This window comes from Chenopodium quinoa, unplaced genomic scaffold (genome assembly GCF_001683475.1).
Source record: "Chenopodium quinoa cultivar QQ74 unplaced genomic scaffold, ASM168347v1, whole genome shotgun sequence".
In the NCBI taxonomy this organism is placed as follows: domain Eukaryota; kingdom Viridiplantae; phylum Streptophyta; class Magnoliopsida; order Caryophyllales; family Amaranthaceae; genus Chenopodium; species Chenopodium quinoa.
The window spans coordinates 329,671-353,791 of NW_018742461.1; the positions used below are offsets into that span (position 1 = coordinate 329,671).

The window sequence follows — 24,121 nt, forward strand, 5'->3', positions numbered from 1 at the left end:
AACTACAATTTTTTTTTTTAAGCTAACCCTTAAAACTACATATAAGAACTTAAAAGAAGCTACTAAGAATAACTAAGTAGCAAAATAGTGCCTACAGATAGCCAGGGGTAGTGATTTTTCCAATTACTCTTTCCGTTTCGTATTAATCGCAACAATATGATGTTTACAAAGTTTAAGAAAAATTATAAGGTGGGGCTCAAAAGAGGATTTTTTATAATATAAAGTATTGTTAGTAGGAGAGAGAAATAATAATAAAAAATAGTGTAAGTGGGGTTGGTAGGAAAGAGAAATAATAAAACACTTGTGAAAGTGGGGTTAGTGGGAGGGAGAAATTATAAAATAATAGTAGATCCTTTCCAAATATAAAATTGATGCAATTAATGTAAAACGGATGTAAAAGAAAAGTGTTGCGATTAATACAAAACGGAGGGAGTAATATATGGCACATCGATTAAAAGGACCGAAATCAGATCAAATCACGGACAACTTGAAAAATTAGGGTTTGTTTCTATGTTTCTACAGGTATTCTGAAAACAACTGCTTGCCTAATGCCTACAGATATACTCCGTACATTAGGAAGCGTTGTAAGAATAGGCAATATGCGCTTATACTTCCAAAACACAGCTATTTTAATTAAACAAGTAAGCATTTCTGAGTATTACCACCTTCTTCACTCCATGCGCGCTCTGTTACTAACGGGGTAGATCTGGGGCGGGGCGGAGCGAGGCGAAACTGAGGTCAAAGTACATTGCTTATCAAGGAAAAGCTCTGTAGTTATGGAGGTGTAAATTAAAGTATGTATTGGAATGTATTTTAAGGTAGGGCAAAATAGTGTTTACAAACAATATAGTACGGAGGTATTAGTATTTAGTACTGTATTACCATGCCCTACAATTCACAGATAGAGAGATTTCCCTTAATTGACAAGTGCTAAACCTTGCTTGGTTGATCTTCTTCTTCATTATTATATATGCTGTAATTAATAATCTTAGATTTTGTGTTCATAGTTCAATCTCTTATACTGTATGAAAGTATTTTTTTTGTTTTATTTTAAATTGATTATTGTTGTACTTATACTTTTATATGTAAGTATCGAGAACTGCAGCTAGCTACTTGCTTAGATGGTACGGTTTCTTAACTTTGGAGCTATTGAATCTCACAAGCTAGCTCCCAAATTTCCTATTTCCCCAAGCTATATTATGATTGGCATTTGGTAAGCAATATATGTAATTACATTTAAATTTGAAAATCACTCGGTAGATCATTGTTATTGTACGAACATAAATGATTGTTATAAAATAAAGATATAATAATAAATATTAAGGATTACAGAGAAGCAACATTTAAACTACCGGCAATAAATAATTACTTTTAGAAAAAGAAAGATTCTTCAAGTCTCTTTCACCAACCATCCTCCACTCACAAATCATCAATGTTTGAAGAATTTTTTAAAATATTATAGATCAATAGAAATATTATTGTAAGTTACAGATTAGTTTAAATCTAAACTCTTATTAGTCAAACATACGTGTCTACACTCTAAAGGTCCCGTTAATATGTGTACAAGTAGTAAACACCTGTCCATGAATTTTAATGCTCCAAAAGCCGTATTTATCTACCACTTGGAATTTGATATTGTCTACACGACTTTTATTATTATGGTTATGTTTTTAAAAAAGGGTATGAAAGTTTCTTATATGCCTAAGACAATTGCATTGGCCTCCTATTGGATCCAATAAGACCTAATATCGTACATAGATAACATAGAAATCCTTCAATTTAGGTTTTTATTACATTATTATATTTAATTATCCGTTGGAATTTTTTAGAATAATTTTTAGGTCTAAACTCTAACCTATGCTATATTTTCTGAATTTTGGATAATGTTAAAAAATGAATTCCGGTTCTCCATCCAGTAGATTGTGAACTCGATAAATGCGTGGATATACTTGCCAAATGCCTCAACGGCGACCACTCGCCACTTCACATTGTCTGGTCAATGTTTTTGCCTCCTGCATTTCTCCAAAGGTCACTTTGCCACATGGAATACCTCTGTCTTCACGTGATCTCCACGTGCCCTTCTCGTTCCTTCAACTTGCTATGCACACCCTCGTTTGAAGAGAATTTTTTAAATCTGAAGTTAAAATTAATTTTTTGGTTAAATTTGGATTATTAATCTTCTTTCTTTTTGTTTGAGGACAGTAAGGGTAATTATTACCTTAGGTTTAAGTGAGGTAATAAATAAGTGGAGATTATTACCCTTAAAATGGTAATTGTTATCCAGACTTTTTAACCAAACGTTCAATTACAATAATAGTTAAGAAATTCATTTTCATGTTTAAACCAAACAAATTAAAAAGTAAGAATTAAATGATTTATTTGTTTCATATTTATGTACACAACTTCTTATATGTGGGAGTTACTTCGTTAGTGTTGTAGGGGTTACTCGGTCAGTTTTATGGGGTTATTCGTTAGTGTTACAGGGGTTACTCAGATAGTGTTTTAGGAGTTACTCGGTCAGTAATGTAAGGGATACTTTGTTCTCTTACAAGTAGCCACATAGTAATATAATATGATCAGTTGCACACAAAATAGACTGTTTTATATATTTGTTAATTTAAATTTCATTTATAAATGTCGTATGATTTTTTATTATTGAATTGATTTAATTAAAAAATATGATTTATTTTCCCCTTTTATTTATTCGTTTTGCATCATATCCCGTTTTCAATGTCATACCAAACGCCCCTACCACGTGAACAATGTGTAAGATTTCCAACTCATCATGCATGACTTTAGGTTTTACGCTCCAATTCCACGACATACATTTTGTTGTTTAAATTTCCTCACGGAGTCCTTTCGTTCGCCTTCAAGGTGAGATAAATATTCTTACTTGTAATTCTACCTTTTCTGTTTAAAAATTGACCACAATACCACATAAAAAATGTGTAGGATTCAATTTCATAAACAAAAAATAATAAAAAAAAAGTATTTGCCTCCAAATTAATTTTTACTTTGACAAAATTTGACCATTAAATTTCATTTATGTTTGGTCAAACATAATAAAGTACAGAGTATAATGTTATAGCAATTTTATCTTGGAAAAATTAATAACAAAAGTCCTAACTATTACTGATCTTCTTTAAAAGAGCCAGCCTATTAATTAACTTTGAGCAAACCCAACTATACTTATTATGTTTTCTCAAAACAGTCTACTGTAACTTATTACTTGTTGAATCGGTGAACTTTTTAATTAAAAAAATATTTCAATTTTTGCCCTATTACACCATAACCACCACAACTCCGTCCTCCTAGTCTCCACAACATAACCACCAATCAACCACTTGAATTTCCACCATCACCATTTTTCTTCTAACTCCCATTCTTTCTCTCTCTCCACTACTTCCCATCCACAACACTCAAGCCACCTCAAACTGGCAACCAACTTTTTCACTATCCCACAACCATGGCCAATTGATGGCTACTCATCTTCTCTCTCTTTGCTTAACCTCCTTTTCTATATATCATATATGGCCATCGATTTCTCTAGGCGAAGGTTGATAAGGTTATTATGTTGGGGGCTTTATGGTGGCGTCACTAACATGGGCAGGTGGGTTGTTGTAGGGGTGAGTTGGTGCCTTGGTGGCTTCGAAAAGGTTATTGATGGGGGTGTATTATTGCAATAGGTTCTTGGTGACAATTTTGTGGTGGTTGAATGGGTGGGTTTTTTTAAACTTACCATGGAGATGGATGGGTTAATCGATCTGGGTTGGTGGTTTTGTGGGTGGGGTTGCATGCTTTGATGGTGGTGGTTTATTAATTGGTAGGGGACATGGGGTGGTTGTGGCAATATTTAATCAACTATAATGCAGATTTTGCTCATGTATTACATAAATTGGTAGATAATTAATAACCACGTAAATTCCTATTACATAACTTAACTTGTAGTCTAATCCGAACGATTGTTGCTTGTCACTATGCATATTGGATTGATTTATGCAATAATTTTAAGATTTATAAAGTTGCAACAATTTTAAGAGAAGAAGAAAAAATTGCAATATTGAAGGAAGGTTTTATTTTTGTAAATTCAAGGTCACGTGATATACATGTGACATATTTTACCTACAATAGCAAGTCAGATACAAGCTGGGTCCACGCGTGTGAACTACACAAAATAGTTGGGTCCATCCAAAATTAATCAAAAGGTTGACCCTTTTAAAGAAGACTAGTAATAGTCAGGAGGTTTCTTGTTAATTTTTCCTTTTATCTATACTTAAAACACTTTTCTTAAATAGCTAGGACTAAATCATTGATTGAAACTCATGAATTCTATAATTCGGAAATTTCTATCAACACTATTATAGTCGTTGTAGCTTTGTAGAGTTGTAGGTATTTTCTTACCATTCTGCAAAGGGGGCAAGGGGTTAAAAAAGATATGAAAGTGAAATAACAATATAATAAATGGTCTTTTGCATTTTTTTCATAATATGCAAAATGATACGGAGTAGAACTTACTACTCCCTTCGTCCCTAAAAGAATGACCTTTTTGGTCAAATTTTAGTCTCAAAATATTTATCCCATTTATATTAAAATACCCTCCAATTTACAATAATATTTGTGCAAAATTAGCTTTTCAATGTAAATTTTGCTTTTTTCATGTACTTTTATTACTCTCTAATTTTTTGTAAATTCCAAGTAAATTTACCTTTTCAATGTACTTTTATTTGCTTTAATTTCCCATACACTTGTATTTCCCATTTAAGTTTTTAAATACCCGTGAAAACTTCCCAAAAGGATCGTTCTTTTAAGGACGGAGGGAGTATTTACTTGATTAATATAATTATGAATTATAGCTCATGGTCGAAGTGCTCAACCCACAAGTGAATTATTGATTTATATATTCAATAACCAATAAATTAAAGTAAAACTTCTTGTAGTAAACTAATAATGCATAGCAATAATGGAATATCCTATCTTGTATAGCATTTCTATTTTTTTCCAAGTTATTTACAAACGGCTGCTAATCGCCGCTTGCCAAATGGATACTCCAAACTTTATTTGGGCTCTCTAGGTTATTTCCAAAGGTCATTTGCCACGTAGGAGGTAGTTTGGAACCTCACTTTCAACCAATCTATATCCTCCACGTCATTTGGATCATCTCTAAGACTCCTATCTTTTTTTTTTTTGATTTTTTTTGACAAGTCTAAGACTCCTATCTAGGCTATGGTACTATGGAAAAGTTAATTTTAAAAAAAAGAAGAGCAATAGAATATATTCTAATAATCAAATTCAAAAAATAATTTTTCAAAAAATAAGATAAGTATTAAAAAATTCATACAATATAAAATAATTTCATGATAAATAAATTTTGATATGAGTTAATTGGGTCGTTAACCAAAGTTAATTCACAACTAAAATAAGGTTTATTAAATTCATTTACAAGGAGTACGAAATTTTTGTTTAGATAAGTTATGTGTATAAAGTTAGATAAGATAAGATAATATAAATTGATATAACTATAAATTTGGTAAATTATACACATTGTAATATAAGATAATAACTTAATAAGCATTAATAAGTTTAATAACATCTAAAAAAATTATAATAAGATAAATTCATTTATTCATGATCAACAATATAAATATAATAATGATAAGGTCGGATAAGATAATGATCTGATCTATTTGAATGGATTGAAGGATACTATATTATAAATTAAACTAGTTATTGGCTCGGATGATGTATACCCCACATTATCATAAATTTATAAGTTTGATCAAAATTAATTTAGAATGGTTAATGTTGAACAATATTAATAAGAAGTAAATAAATAAGATGTTATACATACAAATAGTTTTTCAAATAAATAAAACAACTATGGAGTACTTATAGAAGGAAGGATGACACATAACGTTAATTAACATATTGTATCTATGAGTTTTAATAATATTATAGATTATGAGAATAGTAATTTATTGGCAATAAGCCATAATACATCACAGGCTAAGAAAAGCTTCATATTTAGTTATTTACCAGCTATCATGAAAAGTATACCCGAATGTATGTATGAGTTTTTATGATAGATGATCGATGCTTGAACAAACAAACAAACCAAACAAGTTTTGTTGTCCTAGCAGTAAGACAGCCCCTGATTGCTCTTGTTCATTATGCAAAGCTTCACTAGAATGTAGTCACGTGTCAGTGTGTCATTTGTATTGCATTGCTTTTGTAGGGAAAAAAATATATTATCCAAAACAAACAAATCAAAATTTATTATATACCTAGTACGCAATATATTTTCCAAGTATTCATGATTAACATACAAGTAAAAAATGTTATGATTTTTTATCAATAATTTTATCTTGATGTTAATTTTCAACTCGACGTATATAATTTTAAATTTTTTTAAGGAAATTTTTACCTTGACGTATATAATTAATACGAAGTAATAGCTTAATAATTGATTTCAATATCATGAAATTAGGGTACAATGACTGATGTCAAATGACTCAAATATGATATGGATGGCATGCATTTATATGTACCCAATTCAATTAGCTTTCATGATCATTCCACTTAGTTCATAACATCCAAATAAGCAACATCCAAGAATATTCATTACTCTCTGTATATGAAGAATATTTAGTAATATATTGATTTAATTGTCACGAGTCCGTCCGTACAACGATCAACATATATAGCATTAATAGGAATAGCACTATTGCTCGATCGAGTACATGGTTCTATGGTCCACAAAATTGAAGTGGTCCAAAAACATCAACTCTAAAGAAGCTTTATTAGTGTAATTGTAAATGTTGTTGGGGGATATGCCGCCCTATACTTTGTGTTGTGGGATCATCCAAAGAAAGTGACCCAAATGACTTAGGACATTTTGTTAACCAACTCATAAAACTCGAGATGTATCTGGCTCCTAAATGCTAGGGTTTTGTCACTACCACACACATAGCTAGCAAAAATAGGATATTGAATTATTGACTTGATATCATTTTTATTTTTTATTTTTTTTTAATAAAGTGACACCTTTTGTGAAAGAGTAATTGCTCTCATCTTATCCACGTTATTGTTTCATTCTCAACCATACATGGAAGCTTTCATCATTCAATTGAATGCACCTCATGAAATGAGCAACTTAAACAATGTGCTTGTGATCTCTTGTGCACTTTATCCAATCCACTTTTTCCTTTACTCCTTTTTTTTCTTAAGGAAGAACATAGTGGTCATAGATTTATTATTGTTTTGTATGATATATGTGAGTGATATTTGATATGTATTGTATGTGGTTTCCATCCATACATATGCTTATTATCATGGAGCAAGATATTACTAAGGCATGAGTTACGTAATAAAAGTCTTTTAATATTTAGCAAGTGAATGAGTAGTAATGACTTAGCTTGCCAAATTAATAGAGAAAGTTTATGTTCATGCACCCTTAGACATAATTTTATGAAGTTTCTTCTCAATAATAAATAAATAAATTTGTGGAGTTATAAGTAAAAAAATTTGTACTTTGTATTTTTTTAAATAGTTTCGAGTGGCTATTTGATGATATTTATATGTCAACTGAGTCACACATGTGTAGACCAATCAATTTTGAAACTTTGTCGAGAAAATTAAATTCACAAAATGCGAGAAAACAAGAAAGGGAGAGATTGTTATATACACCCGGGTGCACGGTGCACCCAAGGGTATTTGTTTGCTCATTTGATAATAAAATGAGCGATAATAATTATTGAAATGAGCAGGCAATACCCTTAGGTGCACCGTATACCCGGGTGTATATAATAATTTCTACAAGAAAAAGATTACTCTCTAAGAGCTGGTAAATTACCCTATTAACCATCCGATACATGTTTTAACAAATCAATTAAATCGAGTAGTTAATCAATTATACGATACTTTTCTTCAAATAAATCAACTATACAATACACTCCGTAATTTGTATACAAGTTTAAATCGTACAATTAATCTAAATTAGTACTCCGTACACAATTACCGCCATACTTTCCTAAACAAGAGATCAAGAAACAACAACCCTAGAAGTTACCATCACCTACCTCGATATTCGTTAAACAATTGTGGTTAAGGAGGTGGATTCACGTGGCTTAATTTAGACTCTACTCCATTAGTCACAAATTACAATATTCTAATCCATAATTCTTGTAGTCAATTAAGTAAAAGAAGAGGGAAACATGCGAAAAACTTTTGTTTAATCATACCTAAATTTGACTATATTATCTTTATTTTTTAAAAAATATTGACCAAAGTAATTCAATAGTAATCAATTACACTAATTAAATTTAGCTAATTTAATGCCTTTTCTAGTGGATCAGTTCTAAAGCATAATCCACGTCAGCTCTTCATCGGATTGGGTCACCACTACGACACCGTTAAAATCCTTTTTTCTTTAGAACAGCATTACCGTTAGAGAAAAATTAAACAAAATCCTAATTATTTTTTCGTTATTATCAAAAATCTTCACAAAAAAGGAAAAAAATAATAATACTTATTTCCTTTGTTTTCTTTATATTATCTCCTAAATCTGAATAATTTCTCAATATAATCACAATTATTAAGAGGAATTAAGATTGATATAAAAGGGAAGAAGAAGAGAGAGAATTTTTGTTTATTTAATTCACTGTTTTTTCCGATTTTCTCTCTCTAACATTTCAGAGCGAAATCGGAGGAGAGAGAAAGAGGAAGAGGGAAATGGTGATGGAAGATAACGAGAGTAGTTGCAATAGTAGCAGGGCGGCAGAAACGGCGGCGGCGGAAACGACGTCGTCGGCGTCTGCGACGGCGGCGCAAAATTCAAGGCAGCAACGCCAGAAACTTGAGGTGTACAATGAGGTTCTTCGAAGGTTGAAGGAATCGAACAATCCAGAATCTTCTCCTCCTTCTTTCGACGACGAACTTTGGGCTCACTTTCATCGTCTTCCTGCTAGGTTTTTGATTATAATTTTAATTATTTTTTGGTTAATTCTGTGTAATTTTGGAGGGATTTTTATTGATTTTGATTTTTGGTGGAAAAATGTAGATATGCGTTGGATGTAAATGTTGAGAGAGCAGAAGATGTTTTACTGCATAAAAAATTATTGCATCTTGCTCATGATCCAGCGAATAGACCTGCATTTGACGTGCGATTAGTTCAGGTTACCAATTTTTTGATTTTAATTATGTTTATTACGGATTTTATTCATGTCTTAATGTTTGCATAATTTCGCATTTTTTGGTTATTTGATAGATTTTAATCGTGCTGTAAAGTACTGTATGTGAATTATGATTAACTTTGAAATTTTAGGTTTACTATTGTGTGAAGATGTTTTTGGAATCCAGATTATTGTAGGTTGATGTTAGGTGTATTCGTTGGTGTTAGAGAAATTTGTTGTTGATTTTAGAGATGATCAGCATTATCGTGTATGTTTTCTTTGACGACTGTTTCAGTGAGTTTATCATTGTGAATTTGAGGATATTTCACGGTTTTTTGTATATTTTATTAACAAGTGGGTGATGTTGGTTTTTAAATAATTAAGATCCGATTTCGTGTGCTTTCTATGCATGAGTGGTTGTTTGTTGTTTTGGAACACGAATGTAAGCATTGATGAATTGCATCATAGGCATTTTAGTTGCCGAGGAACAGTTTGAGAATCTCGAATGAATTTTGTTTACTGATTTGTATGAACCATGGTTATTCAATTTTAAGATTGAGTCTGTTATTCCTTGGAAATTTTCATGCATTAATGAATTCTGCTCTGATTAGGTTGCTACCATTTCTGATGGGAACTCAGAAGATAAGGATCAAGAATCTACTCCTTCAATTCGAAAAAGGTGTGTATTATTATGTTTTTGCTTTAGTAAGGCCTTCCATTATGTCAATCTTGCTCATTGCATTGCTGATGTAACTTCCACTCCTTTTTTAAAATTTGTTTGTAGTCACCCACCACCTGCATTTGGCTCATCACCTAATCTTGAGGCCCTTGCGCTTGAAGGACACAAACCACATGATGACGAGGAAGATGATGATGATGCAAATGCTACTTCAAAGCTGTTTCGGTAAATGCTAGACGTAATTTCACCTCATTGTGTACACTTTTGTGAATATATATTCCATGTCTAGGAAATTATCCTTTGGAGATCCTCTGGGGAGATTTCTTCTCTCAAGTTTCTCTCTCTTTTGTGTAGATACTGCTTGACTTTAAACTATGTTCTCTGGGAGGCACTTCTAGTTATAGAGCAATGTTATCGAACTGAATTTTCAGGCAGAGTATCATTGAAAGGTTGATCTTATCTGCAAAATGGCTCTATCCAGACTACTCTAATATGACACTTGCTCAAAGGAGGAGATGTCAACTGTATATGATCAAGAAAATCTTGATAGACTAAAAGGATTCTGCTATTAAGATGAGTAGACGACTCTTTGTTCTGGCACTCATACCGGGACCCTTCTTTTTTCCTTCAATATGTAGGGCTTGAAACGCTATTGCTGGATGGTATTAATCCAGTTTGTAAGGATGTTATAATGCCATCCTCTTCATCCATTTGATATCTAATTGTGTGTAGTAGAGTTCACGTATTGCATAATTGCTCCTTTAGCACTTATACTTGTGGTTGCTGTTTCTCGTGCATTCCTTTTCATATTGTACATTGATACTTACAAGTCAAGCTGATGACTTTGCAGGCCCATGCACGAGATCACCTTTTCCACAGATGACAAACCAAAACTTCTTAGTCAGGTTGGTATTTAATTTGGCATAAGATTATTGAGTTACACAATGAGACATTGTCATAAAACTCATGTTATATTACATAAAAACATATGGTGGTGTTGATAATTTTTTTTTTGTTTTGTTTTGTGATCTCAGTAACTGTGGCAGGTGTGATTATTTCCTTATAGGCTTATACTATGGAATATGTTTCTCAAAATATATGTTTGTCTGTTATTTGGTGTTCTAATCATACACAATCATTAGGATTTGAATGAGTTTTAATCATTGCAGTTAACATCCCTACTGGCCGACGTTGGGTTGAATATTCAGGAAGCACATGCCTTTTCTACCACAGATGGTTACTCTTTAGATGTTTTTGTTGTTGATGGTTGGCCGTATGAGGTACTTTCATCTATATCTTTATATTCATACAGTTAAGCTGGCCTTGGTTATGGACATTTTAGTCATCTTTGTTTATCACTTTTTGAAGAGGGGATGGGGAGGGAGGTATTGTGCTGTTTTGTATGTGAATCATTGATTGGTGTTCGTGTAAAATTATTATATGGACAATAGTTGTGACTTTATGTGTGAAATTCATGGCAGGATTCTTATTCTATCACTTATCTTTTTCATAGTCATTGTTATATCTTGTTTTAAAAAGATAGCATCTATGTGAAATCTGAATGATATAAAGTGAGATCCTCCACTAACAATGTTTGTATCATTTCAAATGTGTCTATGTGAAATTGCGAATGACATAAAATGAGATTCTTTTGATTGAAGGAGAATGTCATGTGATGGATGCAACATGCAATGTAATAGGAACGTTTTTTGATAGATCAGTATAGATATGTGTAGTTTGCTATCTTAAAGCTTACTGTCAATTCGAAAAATAAAAGCTTGACCTTGCAGCTGGTAGAGGTAATGTTATTTCATTATGGTTCTTCAATAAAAAACAGTCACCGCAGTGCACAATGCTCTTAAGAGTGACTGTGTTTGGAGTGTCAAGGGCAGATTTTTTGAATTTGGAGTGCTTGCTCCATTAATCTTGTGCTAAACATTAATATTCTATCGCTGAATGTTACCATCTTAACAATGTGGCAATGTTGTACTCTAACATTCAGTAATAGCTATAAATTATGCAGTGTTAGGCCTGTTTATTTTACTCCGTAGTATTACAATTTTATCATCATTACGATAAAACCTTTTGATTAATGATACTATAACTCTTAATGAATACCTCATGGTATTCTAGAATACATGGGCTGCCTTCTTCGTCACTCGTTTTTCTTTGTGTCCCTTGACCCAAGCTGAACTGTGTTATCTTTTGGGATGTGTTAATGTGTTATATGAGATGCTCCTCTAATGAGCTCAAAATTTGACCTCAACATCTTCTTATTCGATTTTCTAGGAGACACTGAGGCTCAGGTCTGCTTTGGAAAAAGAACTTAAAAGAATTGAGGTAATTGTATTGCTTTTATATTTCTTCATATCTTGTTTAGTCTAGCTGTTGATAACTTGACAAGGTGACATGCTTCATATCTATACTACTTTTCTTCATGCTGTCGATGACCATTTTGGAACCTTGGAATTCTTGACATTTGTATATGTCAAAATTCTTGACCTTTGTATATGTCAAATTTCTCACCCAATAACCACCACTCCACCAGTCTACCACCCAATCTTGCCTATTTTCTAGTTTCCAAACCAGTTTATCAAATTGTAGTTCTGATTTTCTTCTCAGTTGAAAAGAACATAGCTCTCAGACTTGTATTAATATCTTCTGAAAAATGGGTTGTCTAATGTTTGTGGAACACGACTCTGTTTTGTTTTGTTGTTCTTTGTTTAACAACAGGGTTCTTTCTGGCTTTGCAGAATTCATCTTGGCGCAGTCAACAATCATCATCTCCTATGGATGAGCAAGAGCAATCCCCAAATGAAGCTAGTGAAGATCACGTGGTGATACCAAATGATCACGTGGCTATACCAAATGACGGAACTGATGTTTGGGAAATTGATCCTAGACTTTTGAAATTTGAGAATAAAGTTGCTGCTGGATCATATGGTGATTTGTAAGTTAGAATTTTTGTTTGTTGTAACAATTCATTTTGTGCCTTGTTTATTATAGTTGCTTACTTGTTATTTATTTGTATAGGTATAAAGGTACTTACTGCAGTCAGGATGTTGCAATTAAGGTTTTGAAGCCTGAGCGTCTTAATACAGATTTGCAGAAAGAGTTTGGTCAGGAAGTGTATATCATGAGGTGATTTTTAGCTCTTAAGTTCCTGCGTATTTGGGATTGTGCTTTTGACTTGGTTTTCCCTTTTAATGTACGACATTTTCTAAAGACTTAATATAACCTCATTTTCTGCTTATAATGACCGGGGTTTGTTGAGTTCTTTTAGATGACTTTGCTGATTGTTAGTTCTGATATCTTGTTTGTAATCTGTTAAGAATACTAGTGATCTGAGCCTACTGTGCCTTGGATAGTTGAACTTAGTATCGATTCTTGACTTGGCTCTGGTAATAGATGTTTTCCTTTATCTATGCATGTTCTGTAGATGAAATGAAGTGTTTAATTTTGGCTATCTTCCTAGATTTCCTTTTCACTGTTTTTGAGCAGAATTTTGTGTCATGTTGCAGGAAAGTTCGCCATAAAAATGTTGTTCAGTTTATTGGTGCTTGTACAAAACCTCCAAGTTTGTGCATTGTCACAGGTAACATGTGAACATATCTTGAGCTCTACTCTGTAATCTTAAATCTGGGATTTTGTACTGTAGAAGCTTTTTAGTTCCCATGTAGAAGCTGTACATATTTAGCATTGTAAAAAGAGGGTTAAAAATTATCGGTAGACTTTGTAGCAGATCACTAGGTCTGCCTCATAAACTATCATAATTATATTAAACGTGGCTTATTGGCTGTGTATTGTATCATATGGTGATTTGTATTATAGTTCCACTTTTCTTATGGTTCATTTATTTGTGTCAAAACTTGAATATATTCTTTTTCCTTGGTTTTATGCTCAGAATTTATGTCGGGTGGAAGTGTTTATGACTATTTGCACAAGCATAAGGGAACATTCAAGCTTCCATCTCTGCTGAAAGTAGCAATTGATGTTTCCAAAGGAATGAACTATTTGCATCAGAATCATATCATCCACAGGGATTTGAAGGCTGCCAATCTTTTAATGGATGAAAATGAGGTACTTACTGTTTTTTTTTCTCTCAAATACAAATGTTTACTAATAGTAGTAATGATCCTTTGATGTGTACTTATTATGGCTAGCAAATATTAGTATTGAATTTCTTTGATCCTGTAACTTAGGTTTTAAGTAGTTCCTGCATCTAAATTAATTATTCCAGTTCTATTTTGTACTTGAACACACCCCCAACAGAAATTTTCTTTTGTTGCTTTAATAATAGTTTGAAGTTGATAGTTGCTACCAGCTGACAGTAGTGTATTTAGTGCCAAGACTGCCAACTACACTGGACTTTACTGTTTGTAATAAGCTTAATTTGACTTTTTTTTTTTCCTTTTTTTTATTTGATTAACTTATTTCTGAACTTACTAGTCCTTCCTGGAACTATGAAATTACGAATGCATGTGGTTTATATAATGCACAAGTACCCATTATTTTATTAACTGATTTCCGAGTTAGCATCATTTTTTTGAGTGTTCTACCTAACCAGAAATGCAGTTCCCCATTAAATGTGCATGAAATTTAAGGAGGACTAGCTGTGCTCTTAGTTAAGATTCAAGATCTGAATATTTTCACTTGTAAGAAGCAAGCTTTTTCAAAAAATGGCATAAACTTATAAGAAAAGAATGTAGGTTTGCTCTGAGTTGAGATTTTTAGAGCAGAATGTTATGCTCTGAAATTAAGGTTTTTTGTTTTTTTTTTTGGTTTTTGTTTTTTTTTTTTTAAAAAATATGCTAGATTGAAATTTCTATGGAGTGTTTGTTTTGGCTGTTTGGATCCCTGTGATAGCCGTTGACTGTTTCTGTGTAGCGGTGGTTCTAGCTGTTTTCTTGGTGCGAGTTATGATGTGCATTCAATTCTCATTTTTGCTGCTATGTTTTGAATTGCAAACTCTGCTCTGGAATTATATTGCTTATGAGTTATTTGTTCCTCCACCTTGGAATTGCCACTTTTAAAACTGCATGGCCATGACTCACGCTGCACTTGCTTCGTTGTTCGCCTTAAATAGGAAAATTTAAAGATTAATGGCTTTTCTTACTACTTTTGCTAGGTCTGGCGTCTGGCATACGTTAATCTAGTGAGTGAATGCTAGATTGCCTGACAATTACAAGTGCTGCTTGTGGAGGACACCTTGGATGTGCATAGGGTTAAAGATACTGACTTTGGAGCGCTATGTATACATAGCTTTGGTATATGATAAGGCCTATTAGTGATCGTTCCATGTAGCCAGAAGGTGCTATGCCTTGAAGTATATGCATTTACATTGTAATTACGAGGTTAATGAATCTAAGCAGATAATAATATTGTGGAGTAATATGGACCTGAACCTCAACCCAACCCTAGTTTGGCTTGTGTGAGAGGGTAGAATGAACGATGACATTTTATATTTGTCATGCCAATATTGTGGTAGATTCTTGCATAGAGTATAATTTTTTTATTTTTTTATTTTTCCTTTTTCCCTTTTAATACATGAGACCTATGTGTGAGTTGTGAGGTTGTAACTACTAACTAGACCTGCTTCTAATGTGATACGAAGCATACTTTTTGAGCCCTATAGTTTTATCTTGATAAGTAATACTTGTTCAGTTTATGGTAATTTCACTTGCTATTACTTGCACTGGTTTGCGGCTTTTGTTCAGAGTCTACTTCTATGCATTTATTGGCGTTTTTCCTTTTTATTGGCATGTGAGCATTATTTAGGCTGTAATTTATAACTAAAATATTTGTGCTGCAGGTAGTAAAGGTTGCAGATTTTGGTGTGGCAAGAGTAAAGGCTCAAACTGGTGTTATGACAGCTGAAACTGGAACATACCGGTGGATGGCTCCAGAGGTTTGTCTCTGTCTTGGACAGTATGGACACTGAAAGTTGTTTATATTACATTTATACCTTGTTTTTTTTGGTGGTGGTGGTGGGGGGGGGGGGGGTGGAAGTCAAATATAATATCAATGATAATGATTAAAGAGGTCAACTGCGCCGTTTTGGATAGAGATCAAATTTTAAGTTTTGCTTGCAGCCTAGCCTATGTTAACCTTGTGATATACTTCTCCCTTTCTATTTAAGTTGCACCATTTCTTTTTGGTACACCTCGTATAATTTACGAGAAAAAGTAGGGGCATGTGAAGGGTACTGTAAAAAAAGAAAATTACATGAATTAAGGCAATGGGAATCGGTCATTTTATTGATAAAACTGTGTTTCTTATGATCAGATTTTTGTTATTTTTGCATTTTTCTAACTTCTAATTTTATTGAAGGTTATTGAACACAAGCCTTATGATCACAAAGCTGATGTCTTCAGTTTTGCTATTGTACTGTGGGAGTTACTGACAGGGAAGGTGTGCATTCTGCATTTCTGCATCTTGTTTTTGTTGAATTATAAAACACTACAGCTTGTTCATTTTCCTGCTTGAGTGTAATTTAACAATGTTTTTTGCGCAGCTTCCATATGAATACTTAACCCCATTACAAGCAGCTGTTGGAGTAGTGCAGAAGGTAAATATAACTTTTACCATCATTTTAAGCATACAATAAGGGACATTGTGCGATTACTGGGTTTAGGAAGTGGGTAGATTGTTGAAGTAATAGGAGTAAAAAGTTTTCTGATATGCCACACCATTTTTTTTTTCTTGTACAATCCTCTGCTTTTCTAAGTTTTCAGTTTCTTACAACTTTTAGAAGTGCGAATACCTGGTTAAGATTGTCTGGTAATTGTGATCAGGGCTTAAGACCTACTATGCCAAAGAACTGTCATCCCAAACTTGTCGAGCTGCTTGAAAGATGCTGGCAGCAAGATCCTCGGACGAGACCTGACTTTTCTGAGATCATACCAATTCTGCAGCAAATAGCCAAAGAGGTAGAATTTCTTTCTTGTAGCAATTGATAAAGTATAGCTGCACACTTGCACTTGAAATTTCTGCAATGATTTCACTTGAAAGCCCACTCATAGAGTCATATGCTATATCTATTAATCCTTTCAATTGATTTGATTGGACTGATCTGGATCATAATTTTTTAATTACCACTTGTCTTTTAAGGAAGTTTCACAAATATTGCACCATATCCATTTTAGGAAAAGAAATATTTGTGTTCACACAACAAATACCTAATATACCCTTACTTTTCAACCCTTACTTTTTATTTCGTGTATACAATCACATGGACAACTTTGTATTTCTAACTTTCTTTCTCATCCTTTTTTCCACTTCCAAAAAATTTGTGCCAAACCCTTATGGTGCAATAATAAAAGAACGGAGGAAGTATAAAAAAATATTTTCCTTACATATGGCAAAAAGTTAGTTAAGAGGCTGTGTTTAGAAAAGGAAAGGAGAGGAGGGAAAAGAAGAGAGGAAAATGCAAAAGAGTTGTGATGCCAGTAATGTTGAATAAGGGAAAGCTCACTACAAGTGAATTGATGCTGTTAGTGGTTGCTAGTGTACCTTTTACTTTTTTTGGACTCTCCTGTCTAAATTGGCTGTATTGGAACAGGTTGCAAGTGCCGAAGGTCAGAAAGACAAACATGGTGGCGGCGGATTCTTCTCAGCTCTCAGAAGAGGTCATCACTAAATCACAGCAAGGTTTTCTGCTGCATTGAGTGTTAACTCCTCTGTACTAATTTCTAATTGCCTAGGTCATTCTACATATGCTTTTTGCCCATCTTATAGTGTACAGTGATTTGTCAATACGGCATATACAACTACTCTAGGGTTGCTTTTATGTCACCTAAGAAGTAAACCATATTCTTTATACTATCGCCCACACTCCTGCGTTTGTGCCCTGTCTACAATCTGCATCCACTGAGAAGGGGCATAATGAGTTAGTTTTTTGTAACTTTGTTAAACCTTCTACGGCCAGATGAAGAAATGACAAATTACTGAAATTTTCTATTAAAGACGGTCATCCAGTTTTCTGTTTTTAGTTTTCAACATTTAGTTACTCTGTATATGATACTTGGTATATGTTGTACATACATAGAATCTGAACCCCTAATGTGTGACTCATAGATTATGAAGCAGACTAATACTTTGAGGTGGAATGACCCGAATGAAAAATAATTGGCATGGTTGTACGGAGTAGTTTATTGTAGCCCAACGATATCCTAATTTATTTATGTTATACTTCGAATCATCTTAATATAATTCTTTTAAGATTAGCGTAGTTTAGAGGTAAGCTGAGCTTGACAAATTCAAATTCTTGAAAGCTCGAGACTCTGTATAGAAGCTTGATCCAAGTAATACTAGCTAAGCTTTGCAACCCAAATTTGATCTCGGCTTAGCTCAAACCACTAATATCCATACACCTAAGTACATACTCCGTAATAATGTACTTCCTCTGCAACAATTATTACTTTAGGAAGTTTTATAAATATTGCAACATTTTCTTATTTGCACATATTTTCATTTTATCTCTCTTCTTGTCACATGAGTCATTATTTTTGTTCACCTCTATCTCTCCTCTTATCAAAATCTGTATTTCATTGTCATATTGCAATATTTAGGAAACAGAAGAAATATAACATTGATTTCATACTCTCACATGAGCCGTGCCTGTTTTTTCTAAGATGAAAAATAATTAAGAAGAAAACGACGGGCAAAATCTAGGTAGTCACTGTCTTTCTTGCCGCTCTTTGTCAAAGTCAACTACAGATTCACGTGATATGTCATGTTCTGTTCAACACCCCCTGCTTTTTCCCGCCAAATAAATGAAAAACAATGATTCACCAAAAAACCGTTAGTATCATACTCAGCCCGCCAACTATTTCCTCTCTCCTTCACATGCACACTGTGCTTTTAGCCCTACATCCTTCTTCTCACGTTAAGTTATACTAGTAATTCAAATACAAAACCTTAAAATTACTGTTTTTGCGTCTAGTAATTCAAATACAATACCTAGTTATATTCAATTCATTCAACATATGGAGCTCTGCTTTTGCGTCTAGTATCGTTGGTCAAGCTGTAAAGTGTCTACCTATAATCATATGTCAATGTAACACGGAAAAACAAAGAACTTGATTTGGTCATTAAAAGGATTAATATAGAAATTGCTCATTTCAATTACTTCACGTGTAGATTTTGATTTACTTTCTTTTTCAAGGTATAGACATTTAGACTCATGATTTTTTTAATGAATGATTAAAGACGAGATTATAATAACCTCTATGTAGTAAGTCTGGTAAGTACATTTAACACAAAAAAACACGGTAGTTTTAATTTTCATTACTGTTTTAGTTTTAGAGGGTATTAAGAAATAAGAAGTGTGAAATAGCAATAATGTTCTAAAAAAAAAAAAAAAAAAAGGTGTGAAATAACAATGGGACAAGCGTTAATTTTGGAATCAGTTTCAAATTACCAATGCCAGCTATCTAGCTGGTTGACTTGGTTCTTCAGTTTTTTTTTTTTTTTTTTTTTTTTTGGAAAACTCAGTAATTTATTCATTTACTGTTAATCTCTTCTTTTTTTGGTGCAAATTATACAGCTAATTCTTATTATGTTAAAATTCAAAATAAGTATTGGTACAACAAAGTAATTAAACTATTAATATATATACACATCTCTTAGATTACCTCTTAATTCCCTTTCTTATTACCCAGAAAACTTAAGAATCTCATGCATTTCTATACATAAACATAAAATCAGCCTACAACCACATTTCCCCAACCACAAATTATATTACATACATCCCAAATACAAAAATAAAAACTCCTAAATTCCTAAAGTCTTGATTTTTTTTAATTTCAACTATATTTTCCCCATATTTAGCAAACACAATCTATCTTACCTGTCCTTTGAAATTTTAACCCACTTGTATTTTGTTGTAATTATAGGTATAGAATTTGTTTTCTAAAAATGGAGTTTTCCTTAAGAAAATCAATATCCTTTCCTTTCAAACGCCATAGCTGTCAAAACATCTTCTCTTCTTCTTCTTCACCCTCCATTGGTGAACATCACCCCATCCTCCCTCATCACCGCCACGACGAATACGATGATGCTTCAGGCCATCATCCTATGACCTCTACCCCTCCAGGTGACCACCAAGTCATCGTAAAAGTCGAGTCCTCAGACGACATAATACAAAGCAATACTACTTTTAATAATGGTAATATTACCTCGTTGTATCATAAGAAAGGTGAAGAGAATAAAATTGGACGTCCTCCCTTTTCCAACATGGCAGAATTTTCCTTCAGACAAGCAGCGGAGGACCCCACGTTGTCGCCGTCGGATTCATTGATAGGCAAGTTCTTGGAGCAAGAACAAGAGCTACAAGGCCTACAACGACGACATAACATGTCCGGAGAATTGTCGGTAGATATCGACATAGACGAGGTAGACATGGAAGATGATCATCTAAGACGCCAACAACAACAACAACAGCAACAACAACTGCAACAACAACAGCAACAACAATATATGAATTCACATCATGATAATCATAGTATTCGACGACAAGTATTACAAGGTTTGCCACCTTTGCCTCCTGATTGTTTATCGAGGCAGAGTTTGAGTTATCGAAGCGATATTCAAAGTCCGGAAATTGCTAATGGTAATGGAAATAAGTTAACCCAAATGTTGAACACCCGTAGCAATAGTATTAGTAGCAATAATAACATGGATGCTGCGTCGAGGGAGACACGTGTTTCGTTTCAAGAGTCGTTTAATCCGTACAACCACCCGAATATGATTAGGCAATCTTCATCTGAGGTTGATGATGATGACGATGACAATGATGATGATGCCTCCTCCTCGAAGGCGGGTGATCATGGGAATAATCATCATCATGATGTATATGATGAAGAATTTGGGTCAACAACAAGAGTTGTGGGGGGTGGTGGGGTGAGTGTTCATAGGAGGAGATCTAAAAATTCGAATAATAATTCTAACAACGCTAACTTAAAGGAGAGGGAGATGATGAACAATGCTAATAGTAGTAGTAATCATGATAGAGGGGATGATTTGAATGAGGTTATACGGTGTACATCTAATTCTTCGTCGAGGAAGATGAGTAGTACGGTTTCCATAGCTAAGACCAGGTCTAGGCTTATGGATCCTCCTCCTACTCCATTTGATCAAAGGTCCACGTCAGGGGTTATACCAAAGTCGGGCCAAATCTTGAACAACAACAGCAACAGCAACAACCACAACAATAACAATAATAATAAGTCGGGCTTGCTTGGGAAATCGTCGATGGGTGATGAGGAGGAGGAGGATCCTTTCTTGGAGGATGACCTGCCTGAGGAGTACAAAAGAGGACAAATTAGTACCTTACTTATTCTTGAATGGGTAAGTCTTGTTATTTTGATAGGTTCTTTAGTTTGTAGCCTTGTTATTCCTGTTTTAAGGCATAAATCTATATGGAAGCTAAAGTTGTGGAAATGGGAAGTTTTTGGGCTTTCGCTCATTTCCGGGAGGTTGGTTTCGGGTTGGGTGATTAAAGTTCTTGTGTTCTTTATTGAGAGGAATTTCTTGCTTAGAAAGCGGGTTTTGTACTTTGTATATGGTTTGAAGAAGGCGGTCCAAAATGTTATCTGGTTAGGACTTCTTATCTTAACTTGGCATTGCATTTTCGACAATAAAGTTGCGACTCAGGCTACGAGTGAGCCTCTGAAGATTGTCACAAAACTCTTGGTCATAGGTGAAGGGGGTGCTGTTCTATGGCTGTTAAAGACCTTAATGGTTAAGGTTTGTGCATCGACGTTCCATGTGAACGCGTTCTTTGATAGGATTCAAGAGTCATTGTTCAATCAATTTGTGATCGAGACACTTTCAGCCCCTCCTTTGTTCGACTTAAGAAGTGCTCGAGAAGAAGAGGAGAGGGCAATGGCCGAGGTACAGATGCTACAAAATGCAGGGATCAATATTCCCCTTGATCTTAAAACCTCTGTTCTCGAAAGAAGTAAGAGTGCAACCGTGGGTTTGCAGCATCTATATAGCCAGAACAGTAAGACTCTCGGGACAGGGACCGTGTCACAACCCATCAAGAGTCCCGTGAGACAAAGTGTAGGCCTTTCAGGGCCAATTGGTAAGAAGTATCATGACGAAGGAATACCAATTGATCGGTTGCATAGGCTAAACCAAAAAAATGTCTCTGCTTGGAATATGAAACGATTGATAAGAATTGTAAGACATGGATTTTTGACTACATTAGATGAACGTATAGAGAATACTAATACGACTCATGAAGACGAGTCCACGACACAAATTAGGAGCGAGGTTGAGGCTAAAGCCGCAGCAAAGAAAATATTCCGCAATGTTGCTAGACCAAGGTCTAGGTAAGTACCATATATAAGAAGTTGCTAAAAATTTCTTGTGTTCTTTACATTTTCTCTACATTAATTGGTTCCTCATTACTTGTTTCTTTTATTAATTAGTTCCCACTTTAACAAAATCACGAACTAAATAGTACCTTGATGTAGATCACATCAATGTACAGTAGCTTAGTTTAGTTAGTTAAATCTACCTTGTATTGAACCGACCTGAAGTTTTTGAGGTATATGTTAATGTCAGGTACATTTATTTGAGCGACCTTATGCGATTTATGCAAGAAGATGAGGCATATAAAACAATGAGTCTTTTTGAAGGAGCTTCTGAAGCTGGAAGAATAAGCAAGTCGGCATTGAAGAATTGGGTGGTATGAACACTCACTAATAAAACCCCTTCTTATTAATTGCTTAAGGTTATGTGACAGTAAAATTTCATCATATCTCCTTACAATCTTCTTCACAGGTTAATGCATTTCGTGAACGAAGAGCACTGGCTTTAACTCTTAGTGACACGAAAACAGCTGTTAACAAGCTACACAAGATGGTGGATGTTTTAGTCAGCATAATCATAATTCTGATTGCTGTAATCGCGCTTAACATCATACCATCAAAGTCCATCTTATTCCTAAGCTCTCAGCTTGTTGTTGTGGCTTTTGTTTTTGGTAACACTTGTAAGAATGTCTTCGAGTCCATCATCTTCTTGTTTGTTATACACCCCTTCGATGTTGGTGATCGTTGTGAGATCGATGGAGTTCAGGTATAAAGACTATAACTATATAAATTTGCTTAATTTTCATGTCTAGTTGTTTACCATATATTCCACTTTTTTTTTTTTTTTTTTTTTTTTTTTTTTTTTTTTTTTGTTATTAACTTCGATTTCCTCTTGTAGATGGTTGTGGAAGAGATGAACATTTTAACTACAGTTTTCTTAAGGTACGACAACCAGAAGATCATATATCCGAACTACATTCTTATATCGAAGCCCATTCATAACTATTATCGTAGCCCTGATATGGGAGATGCTGTTGAATTTTGCCTTCATGTTGCTACTCCTCCAGAGAAAGTTGCACTTATTAGGCAAAGAATAACTAGGTAAATAAAATCTGTTATTGAAGTTAAACTAAATTTGTTTTTGTAGTTTATATAATCTACCTTATAACATACAAGTAAGCTAATTCTTGTAATTTTTTGTGCAGTTATATCGTGAACAAGAAGGAACATTGGTATCCAGACCCAATGATAGTTGTGAAAGACGCCGAAAATCTATACATGTTGAGGATAGCAATATGGGTGACACATAGAATGAACCATCAAGACATGGGAGAAAGATGGGTAAGACGCGCACAATTGATAGAAGAATGTGTAAAGATCTTCAGAGAATTGGATATTGAGTACCGTGTTTATCCGATGAATGTTAATGTTAATTCCATGCCGCCTGTGTTCTTCCCTCCCTCTAACATGGGTGCCGATCCTTTTATTGCTGAAGGAGCTAAGGAGGTTGCTCATCATTGAAGATCATCATAATATTAATGGGGCATAATTTTGTGCTATCTTCTTAGGAAACGATTGATGATTAAATGCGAAATCTCTTGTTGTAATCTCTTTAATCCTTTGTCTTCTTGTATAACTTGTAACAATTTTTATTTAATTTTGCCTTTCCTTTCTTGTATACTTCTTTTCATGGTTTATACTAGATTATTAGTGCATATACTCTTGGTTTTCATTTTATTTATAGTCTTATACAATATGGAACCATTTATTTAGGGTGGATTCAATATCAGATCTTGGATACCACCTTTAAAATTTTAACCAATTAATCTACTTGACATCCACATCCACATTCTTACATTACGCATTTTTTTTTTTTAAGTGCATCACTTTGACTTTCTACAATGCATATTTTAATAATTTTGACTTTCATCACTTTGACTTTCTACTCTGTATTA

At 33.8% G+C, this 24,121-nt stretch overlaps 2 protein-coding genes across 2 annotated transcripts; both read left to right on the plus strand.

The window, feature by feature from the left end:
• Positions 1–8,443: 8,443 nt before the first annotated feature.
• LOC110718487 (serine/threonine-protein kinase STY46-like) lies at positions 8,444–17,973 on the plus strand. The gene is made up of 16 exons (XM_021897314.1): positions 8,444–8,963; positions 9,056–9,170; positions 9,779–9,846; positions 9,952–10,071; positions 10,697–10,751; positions 11,016–11,126; positions 12,136–12,186; positions 12,600–12,796; positions 12,880–12,987; positions 13,368–13,441; positions 13,751–13,926; positions 15,659–15,754; positions 16,177–16,257; positions 16,361–16,414; positions 16,641–16,775; positions 17,408–17,973. Exons 1-16 carry the CDS (start codon positions 8,728–8,730, stop codon positions 17,483–17,485), a joined length of 1,755 nt encoding a protein of 584 aa, XP_021753006.1. The 5' UTR covers positions 8,444–8,727; the 3' UTR covers positions 17,486–17,973.
• A 1,120-nt stretch (positions 17,974–19,093) lies between these two features.
• Positions 19,094–23,933, plus strand: LOC110718488 (mechanosensitive ion channel protein 6-like). Its single transcript, XM_021897315.1, has 5 exons — positions 19,094–22,184; positions 22,420–22,543; positions 22,639–22,932; positions 23,065–23,267; positions 23,372–23,933. The coding sequence occupies exons 1-5, from the start codon at positions 19,765–19,767 to the stop codon at positions 23,685–23,687; spliced, it is 3,357 nt and encodes a 1,118-aa protein (XP_021753007.1). The 5' UTR covers positions 19,094–19,764; the 3' UTR covers positions 23,688–23,933.
• Positions 23,934–24,121: the final 188 nt, after the last annotated feature.